Raw genomic sequence first — 9,796 nt, forward strand, 5'->3', positions numbered from 1 at the left:
CGTGGAAACCAGGCGTAGGGGTCATAGTTGCTTAAACAGACAAGTTGTATCCAACTAGCTATGTTATATTATATTGTAATTGTAAAAAACATCTTCCAGAGAGAATAGTTCCGTTAAGGGTTCCTTTCCCTGGGTGAACATGCATTTAGTGTGCATGCCCGAACTGTGATTGAAAAAATCGCAGTGTATGTGACATCTGGGGGTTCATAGTGTAATGAGTGCAACACGTCTTTAGTCCGCCGACCGAATATTCCCTTAAGAACGGTAGCTTTCGGCTTCACCCAGTCTGAGGTACACATCTGGATGACCCGGCAGTAACAATCGCAGAGGTGCTCCCTTTATGTCCTAGCCGAACAAACGGGAACGTAGGGCATAAGCACAGGAGCCAGACAACCCAGCTTGGCCAAAACTTAAGTCATAATGATGCATATAATGGCGAAGAAAAGGTACATATGAGGAAAAAGACACATGTGTGGTGAGCTTGATGCTCGCAAAATAATAATAAGCTTCTGTACACAAAGCCCCCATGTATTATGGGCGTACATATTTAAGGATGTGTACGTCATAGGTGTGTGGTTTAGCTGCACAAGAGATTAAAGCTAGAAGAAAAGTTAAAGATAGGAAAAATAATGGAAACAAAGGGAGAAGAAGACGAACAAAGAGTCCGGCTCTAGGCGTAGAATCTTTGGAGTCTGGCGGCATTCCACGGGTTTGGCTCTAAGCGGTTGTCCGATGCATCACGCAGGCGGTATGCTCCTCCAGTGAGAACTTCATCTATGATGAAGGGACCCTCCCACTTGGGCTTGAGTTTGTCCTTTTTCTTCTCTACTAAGCATAGAACGAGTTCCCCAACGTTATAAGTCTTGGCCCGCACTTCTCTGCTTTGATATCTGCAAGCCTGCTGTTGATAAAATGTGAAACGGGCTTTTGCGACATCGCGCTCCTCCTCCACGGCATCTAAGCCGTCCTGCCGATCAAGCTCGGCCTCTCTCTCTTCATACATGCACACTCAAGGTGAGTCATGAATAATATCGTAGGGCAACACAACCTTTGCGCCTTACACCATGAAGAAGGGTGTATATCCGGTAGTGCGATTGGTCATGGTCCGCAGCCCCCAAAGTACGGAGTCGAGCTCCTCAACCCAGTGCTTGTCTGATTCTTTCAAAGACCGCACTAGTCTAGGCTTAATGTCGCTCATAATAAGACCATTAGCGCGTTCGACTTGACCGTTTGTTTGTGGATGATAGGCGGAGGCGTAATCGAGCTTAATGCCTAGGTTAGCACACCAGGCTTTCACCTCATCGGCTGTAAAGTTGGAGCCATTATCAGTGATGATGCTGTGTGGGACGCCATAACGGTGCACAACACCAGATATAAAGTCTATCACTGGTCCGGCTTCGGCCATTTTAACTGGTTTTGCCTCTATCCATTTGGTGAATTTATCTACCATGACCAGCATATATTTTTTCTTATGGCTTCCTCCTTTAAGGGGTCAGACCATATCAAGCCCCCAGACCGCAAAAGGACAAGTAATGGGGATTGTTTGTAGAGCGGTGGGAGGCATATGGCTTTGGTTGGCGAAAAGCTGGCATCCGACACAACATTGGACAAGGTCCTATGCGTCTGCTCGGGCCGTCGGCCAATAGAAACCTGTACGGAAGGTGTCGGTGTCAAAACCGGCGGATCTCGGGTAGGGGGTCCCGAACTGTGCGTCTAGGACGGATGGTAACAGGAGACAAGGGACACGAAGTTTTACCCAGGTTCGGGCCCTCTCGATGGAGGTAAAACCCTACGTCCTGCTTGATTAATATTGATGATATGGGTAGTACAAGAGTAGATCTACCACGAGATCGAGAAGGCTAAACCCTAGAAGCTAGCCTATGGTATGATTGTTGATGTGTATGTTGTCCTACGGACTAAAACCCTCCGGTTTATATAGACACCGGGTAGGGTTAGGGTTACATAGAGTCGGTTACAATGGTAGGAGATCTGCATATCCGTATCGCCAAGCTTGCCTTCCACGCCAAGGAAAGTCCCTCCCGGACACGAGATGAAGTCTTCAATCTTGTATCTTCATAATCCAGGAGTCCGGCTGAAGGTATAGTCCGGCCATCTGGACACCCCCTAATCCAGGACTCCCTCAGAAGGCCTTACTTACAAGGGTCCAAGCCGCGGCGTGGTGACCACCGAGACTGGCGTGAATTTTGGCCAAGAGCTGTCGTCCCTCTTCTCCGGAGATACATCTTTGAAGTACTCCGATAGTGTTTTTCTTGTAGAGCTCTCTGTCATGGACCTTGTAGGCTTTCGAGCGCCGGACAATGCAGCGAGCCTCATTCTAATCCTCGGGGAGCTCTCGCTTATTAAGGTAGGACAATAAGGGTTCGGTCCATGGGGCAATTACTGCCATGATAAGATGGGCCGATGGTGTTATTTAAGTGGCTAAGCCCCCGATGATATCGGTATTGTGTTCGGAATCTGGGGGTATAATCGGGTCTGGACTGGTGTTGCCGCTCTCCCCCTGCCACATCACGGATGGCTTGAAGAGCCTTTCCAGGAATATGTTAGGCAGGACAAGGTCGTGCTTGGCGCCGATGCGAGCAAGGACATCCGCCGCTTGATTACCTTCTCGAGCCACATGATGAAACTCGAGCCCCTCGAACCGAGATGACATTTTGAGAACGGCATTACGATAGGCCGCCATCTTCGGATCTTTGGTGTCGAAATCTCCATTTATTTGGGATATTGCGAGGTTTGAATGCCCGCGCACCTCCAAGCGTTGTATGCCCATGGAGACAGCCATCCGAAGACCATGCAATAAGGCCTTGTATTCGGCTGCATTGTTGGAGTCTGTGTATAATATTTGGAGTACGTACTGAACCGTGTCTCCAGTGGGGGATGTTAAGACAACGCCCACTCCTAAGCCCACCAGCATTTTGGAACCATCAAAGTGCATGACCCAGTTGGAATATGTGTCGTACTCTTTAGGGAGTTCGACCTCTGTCCATTCGGCGACGAAGTCGGCCAGTACTTGGGATTTAATGGCCCGGCGCGGTTTGTATGTTATGTCGAATGGAAGGAGCTCAATGGCCCACTTTGCGATCCAACCCGTGGCATCACGGTTGTTTATTATGTCATTGAGTGGTACTTCGAAAGCCACCGTTATTGAGCACTCTTTAAAGTAGTGTCGTAACTTCCAGGATGCCATGAAGACCACGTATGCTATCTTTTGGTAATGAGGATACCGGGATTTGCATGGTGTGAGGAAAGTGGATACGTAGTATACCGGTTTCTGAAGTGCGAATTTGTGTCCGTCCTCCTCTCACTCAACGACGAGCACCGCGCTCACCACCTGGTGTGTTGTCGAGATGTATAATAACATGGGTTCGCCGACGTTCGGCGTGGCCAGGATTGGGTTGCTCGCTAAAAGAGCCTTTATCTCTTCCAGTCCGGCCGTTGCCGCATCCGTCCACTCGAAGTGGTCGGTGCGTCGGAGAAGGCGATAAAGTGGCAATGCTTTTTCTCCTAGTCTGGAGATAAAGTGGCTTCAAACCGCCACACATCCGGCTAGTTTTTGGACCTGTTTAAGGTCTGTTGGTGTAGCCAATTGAGACAAAGCTTGGATTTTGGCTGGATTTGCCTCAATTCCTCTATTGGAGACAATGAAGCCCAACAGTTTTCCGGCGGGAACGCCGAAAACACACTTTTCCGGATTGAGCTTGATGTCATATGTACGGAGGTTGTCGAATGTGAGACGCAGATCATCTATCAATGACTCGACGTGCCTAGTTTTGATGACGACGTCATCCACATATGCTTCAATTATCTTGCCGATCTGTTTCTCCAGGCATGTTTGAATCATGTGTTGGTAGGTGGCGCCGGATTTTTTAAGTCCAAAGGGCATAGTGTTGAAGCAGAACGGTCCATATGGGGTAATGAATGCCGTTACGGCTTGGTCGGACTCCTTCATTTGATTTGATGGTATCCGGATTATGCGTCGAGGAAACACAGTGAGTCATGTCCCGCAGCAGTGTCAGTAATTTGATCGATGCGAGGGAGGGGGAAGGGATCCTTAGGGCAGACCTTGTTGAGGTCTTTGAAATTGATGCATAGGCGCCATGATTTATCCTTCTTTGGCAACATCACTAGGTTTGCTAGCCAGTCCGGGTGTTTTATTTCTCTGATGAATCCGGCCTCGATTAACTTGGCTAGCTCCTCCCCCATAGCTTGTCGTTTGGGTTCGGAAAAGCGCCACAGTGTTTGCTTGACCGGTTTATATCCTTTCAATATGTTGAAGCTGTGTTCGGCCAACCTACGTGCGATTCCTGGCATATCAGAAGGGTGCCAGGAGAATATGTCCCTGTTCTCGCGCAGCAACTCTCGTAGCATGGTGTCAACTATTGGGCCCAGCTGTGCCCCGATGGATGTTGTCTTCTTGGGGTCCGTCGGGTGGACTTGAAATTTGACTATTTCGTCTGCTGGTTTAAAGGAGGTGGATTTGGGTCGCTTGTCCAGGATTACATCGTCCTTATCCACCATGGATCACGGCGCGGTTAACTCTTCGGCCGCGAGGGCTTCAGACAGTGCCTTGAGGGCCAGCGATGCGGTTTTGTTTTCGGCGCGGAGTGCTATGTCCGGACCACTGGCAAGAGTGATAATACCATTGAGCCCGGGCATCTTGAGCTTCATGTACCCGTAATGAGGTATAGCTTGGAAACGTGTAAATGCATCTCGCCCCAATAGGGTGTGATATCCACTGTTGAAAGGGGCCACTTGGAAGGTTATCTCTTCAGACCGATAATTCTTCGGCGTGCCGAATACCACATCGAGCGTGATTTTTCCTGCGCATTGCGCCTCCCGACTGGGAATGATTCCTCGGAAGGTCGTGCTACTTTGCTCGATGCGGCTCCTGTCTGTTTCCATTTTGTTGAGTGTGTCCTCATAGATGAGGTTTAGTCCGCTGCCGCCGTCCATGAGCACTTTGGTGAACCGAAAACCATCCATAATTGGATTGAGGACCAAGGCGGCTGGTGCCCGGACTGTCCGAAATTTTGGTTCGTCGCTGGCATTGAAAGCTATGGCCGTGTCGTTCCAGTGGTTTATTGTTGTGACTTGGCAGACTTCGGCGAGGTCGCGGAGGGCCTTTTTGCGCCGATTGTTTGAAGCGAAAGTCTCGAAGACCGTCAATACGCTGAGGTCGTCGTCTTCCGGGGGATGTTGCTCTGAGGTATTTTTTGTGAGGATATACTCGCCGCTCTTGGCCACTTGCTGGAGTATCCAACATGCTCTAAGGCTGTGGGTTGGTATGGTATCCGGTGTTGTGTGTATTCTGCATGGCCTGTCGAGCCATCCCTCCAGAACGGTTCCGCGCCCCGTAATGGGCTTAGATTTCTTTACTATTGGGTCGGGCGCCCCGCGAGGGTGCATCCTTTGCCCCGACGAGGGGTTGAGTGGAAACCGGTGGTTCCCGGCGAGCTGCCTGAGTTTTCCACGCGCTTTCGGTTGCGCAGTACTTCTGTACTATGGTTGCCAAGTCAGCAAAGTGTAATACGCGACATCGGTTGATGGTGTTGAGGATTCCTTCGTCCGTGCAATTATCGCAGAATACTGAGATCGCGTCTTCATCGCGGCAATCTTTAATCTTGTCTTTGACAAGGAGAAATCTGGCACAAAAGTGATGGACTATCTTCTAAGACTGTTGTCGTATGTACATAAGATCGCGTATATCTGGGTGGGTGGGTGGCTTTAAATCCGAACCCTGACCCAATTTGGGATTCGGAGTTTGAGAAACTTCCGAGCTTAATAGTTCGGGCTTTGGGATATCAACCGATTTTTCAGGTCCACCGTCCGATTCTAGGTTCAGAGGACAGGGCGTGTCGTTCCGCGGACAGGTATCTGACTCTTCGAGCTCGGAAATCCGAACATAGTTCGGCCTCAATATAGAGGAAGAGTTGTTGTTTTGCTCCTCTACTACTGCTATCTGATGGGTGATCGGCGGGGAGTACGGGAATGTCCTCGCATCTCGAATGTCCCCCGATCAACATGCCACAACGACTTCGGCTCCGTCAACCACTGGCGGAGCTATGTTGTGGCCAAATGGGCCATGGCTCACCCAGATTTTCAATTTCAGCAAAATTATAGAAATGTACCTAGGCCCAGCCCATGAAATACACAATGCTACAAGGCAGCAACCTAGATTTAGCGTCAAATTCAGCTCAGCCCGCCCAGTTTTCTGTTTCTAGCTCCGCCACTGCCGCCAACGGCAAGCCTCTCAATCGGCTCACAAAGCCCAATTGGACAACGATATTTCCTCAAATCCGAAGATGACATGTCGCAACGATGGCAATTGCAGTTATTCCTAGAAACTTTATTGTATTTTCTATCTCTTGGGAGGGTTTTTTGCTAGTGTTCTTGGACTTGTATCTTCCTTCGTCCTTTCTGGGTGATTCCAATAGTGTGCGTTGTATCGCAACTTGTGATGAATGAATTAGTGACAGTATTCTTAAAATAAAAATTGCCTAAGGACAAATCTGTAAATAAGCCGAATACAGAATGCCGCCCAATGGGCTGATACGGGAACCAGAGGCACAAAACTAGCGAAGCAGGCCAGATGGGGACAAATCTTGTCTAAAAGAAAAGATGGGATAAATCAAAGTGAACTATTTTTCAGAAGGGAATTTTCCCCGGAAGACCCTCCACCGGGAGTCACCGCTCGTCGGGTCTCCGTCCCCCTCTTTCCCCGCTCCCCCGAATCAGAACTCCGACCTCCGGAGTCGCGCTCGGCGACCGCGCTGCCCTGCCACCTCGAGCAAGCAAGGGAGATGTCTCTAATCCGAATAGCTTTTTCTTTGGTCCTCCTCCTCGCCGCGGCGGAGTCCGCGGCGGCGACGCGCTCACCGTCGGCCTTCGTGCAGAACGCCATCTACTCCAACCGCATCACCATCTTCTCCAAATCCTACTGCCCGTAAGCCGTTCCGAACATCAATTCCTAGAAATTATTTTTGCTTGTGATTTTGGGGGATTTTCAGGTTGTGTATGCGTATATGCGCGTGCGCAGCGCACAGTCGTGGAGTTCACGCCGCGTCGTTGTGAAAGATCCCATGAGGTTTTAATTGCTTACCAGGCACACGTTTACCAAGGGGAAAAGGATCCGGATGTCGTGAATTGGACGGATTTGTGTCTAGTAGATGGCAGAAGCTTGAATTAGGCCCATCGCGTTTGCCATGGCAGTGAATCGCTGGCGGTTGCTTATTAGCTTAGGTAGGCCGCACACTGGGGCCAGAGCTAACAGCTTTATTTGATCAATTGATGCAATTGAACAGTTAATTTGCTATAATTTCAATTTGCTGGCTTACTGCTGTGTGCTGTGCTGAAGGGCTGTCTTAAATGTGCTGTTACTCTCTCCAGATCCTTTTGTTTAGTTTATGTTCACGATGTTGGTCTATAAGAGAATACTGTGCTATAGTAGGTATGTTTAAATCATGCTGCACGGAATGTCGATTGGTCATTTAGAAATTATATCCGGGTAGGCGGGTACTAGCGTACCATGTGACTGAACTTTAGGGTTCACAGATTTAGGCGTTAGTTGGCTTTACGATGAGTTGAGGAGAAAACTATTATTGATGATTGCTTAACAGGCAGTAGAATAATACCAGCATATTTGCGTCTTAGAAAGTACTGCAGTTGGGATGTAATTTGTAAACAGGAAAATGTTCCATCTGTGGCGTCTTCATTTCTGATACCACTGCTACAAACTATTGTACTGTTAAAACATAGAAGGATGAACCACATAAAGGCCAATCATGTTATCGTTTTATATGTCGTCTGTCATTAGAACCGGTACAATTTACATGTGTTTCTTTCAATAAACTTGGTCATTCTGACTATTGTTTTTAACATTGACTCCTTCGGATATTTAAAATAGACCATTCGGTGGAATATCGTATGTTACATACCTGGCTGCTAGGTAGGATGTTCGTGTTTCTTTCGATAGTTAAAATGACAAATTAAAGATATTTGGTTGCTAGACCATAGAAGATGAAAACAGATAATGGAAGTTCCTTCTTGAAATGTGGATACTAGAATCTGTATCTGAAATTCTTGAGTAGTTATAAACTCCAAAAATCAAAGATTGAGTAATCTTGAAGAAGAAGATCATATATCGTCCTTGAAATATTTGTCCTATGCACCTCTCATATGGGTTTCTTGGAAAGAGGAATACCTCTTGTATGGTCTGACTACCTAAGGATTCCTTGTATCAAGTACTAACACTACTCCATACTGTTAGTTATCATTTGTCTCTTTACTTCCCTTCTTCTAGGTACTGTATGCGTACTAAGCGAATATTTAAAGACCTCAATGAAAATCCTTACGTTGTTGAACTTGATCTCCGAGGTAATGGTCCAGATCATGTGGAACCCAGTCCATTTGCATTTGTCAAGGATTTGTGTATACTGTTAGTAATATATCATATGTATACGCAATGCAGAGGATGGCCGAGACATTCAAGGTGTTCTTCTAGACCTAGTTGGGCGCAATACTGTGCCACAGGTGTTTGTGAATGGCCACCACGTTGGTGGCTCAGATGGTCAGTGCTCAAACTTCCCTGCTGCACTTATGTCTGTAAGTAACATGTTAGTACCTGTAACTAATTTTAATAATCTTTCACGGTGCACCTTGCAGATACAAAAACTGCTCTTTCAGACGGACAACTTCAGAAACTTCTTGGTCAGAGTCAGTCGCAGTGATGATCACCGCCGAAGCTTGGTATTGCCCAAAACTTGTGAAATGTCTAACATGCGGTGTTCCTTATGGGAGGAATGGAACCTTAACACTCTTTAGGAATATGAACAGAGTGTTGCAGCTCATGCCAGGATTTTTTATTTTTTTGAGTGGAAGTGTTGTGACAAAAATCCATGTGCTGGATTGTATGGTTTTCTCAAGTGCATATACATTTATCTGTTGTGCCTGTTTTTATTACTGTTTGTGTTCATAAGTACTCTACTTCCTCTTCCATTTTGTATCACATGACTTGGTTTCAGCCTTCATATTATGGAATTTTATTGGAATATCATTGCAAACGAAGTAGTGAAATGTTGTCCCGCAGATCCGAGTATCTTTGCAGCATTCCTGAACTTACAAAGATACGAGTCCTGGTCCAAGCAGTGCTGACTGCAATCCCCTGTTCCTCATGTCGTTGGACCCACCTCCATGGGTTTTCACTTTTCAAGGAGATTGATAAAATTAGAAGAGCTTTGCTGTGAAGGGGAAGCGAATCGGTCGCCGGTGGGCACTGCCTGGTGAATTGGAAAACATTATGCAGACCAAGATTGCCAGAGGTGGCATCTTGGACCTTTACACCATACCACTCAGCGTTTAGGTTGAGACTTCCATGGCGGAGAACAAGCCCTGGTGTTCTCTCTTCAACGCCGCGACAAGAGTTCAGATTGGTAATGGGAAGAACATGTATTTCTGGACTGTCGTCGATGCGCCATCGACCCGAAATCATGTGCCACCACTACCTCCGCCACTGCCAACATCTCGGTATCTCACAGGAGTAACGTCGTTTCCAACCCTAGCTACCGCCACCTAGATCTTCTCTCCTCCCCCTCCCTCTCGGCCTGGCGTGACGAGAGCCTGCCCTTTTTTGTCTTTTCCTTAGGTTTTGATTTTCTGTCAGATTGACGAGGTGGGGCCGACTATGTCATGTTTGAATAAGGTCTCTCCAGCCTCTCCCTACCTCGACGACACCTGATCTGGCACCGACGAAGGGCTTGTGAGAGTTTGTCTCATCAAATAT

At 47.6% G+C, this 9,796-nt stretch overlaps 1 protein-coding gene across 1 annotated transcript; it reads left to right on the forward strand.

Moving 5' to 3' along the window:
* The first annotated feature begins 6,336 nt into the window (after window positions 1-6,336).
* LOC123129639 (monothiol glutaredoxin-S6) lies at window positions 6,337-8,973 on the forward strand. The gene is made up of 5 exons (XM_044549723.1): window positions 6,337-6,369; window positions 6,549-6,961; window positions 8,318-8,391; window positions 8,486-8,584; window positions 8,680-8,973. Exons 1-5 carry the CDS (start codon window positions 6,337-6,339, stop codon window positions 8,742-8,744), a joined length of 684 nt encoding a protein of 227 aa, XP_044405658.1. The 3' UTR covers window positions 8,745-8,973.
* Window positions 8,974-9,796: the final 823 nt, after the last annotated feature.

The sequence above is a fragment of the Triticum aestivum genome, chromosome 6A, assembly GCF_018294505.1.
Source record: "Triticum aestivum cultivar Chinese Spring chromosome 6A, IWGSC CS RefSeq v2.1, whole genome shotgun sequence".
In the NCBI taxonomy this organism is placed as follows: Eukaryota; Viridiplantae; Streptophyta; class Magnoliopsida; order Poales; family Poaceae; genus Triticum; species Triticum aestivum.

Coding starts and splice junctions, on each gene's coding strand:
- LOC123129639 (XM_044549723.1), top strand. CDS start 6,337: ATGGCAATTGCAGTTATTCCTAGAAACTTTATT. Junction 8,392..8,485: donor TGTTGAACTTGATCTCCGAG/GTAATGGTCCAG, acceptor TACGCAATGCAG/AGGATGGCCGAGACATTCAA. Junction 8,585..8,679: donor CCACGTTGGTGGCTCAGATG/GTCAGTGCTCAA, acceptor TGCACCTTGCAG/ATACAAAAACTGCTCTTTCA.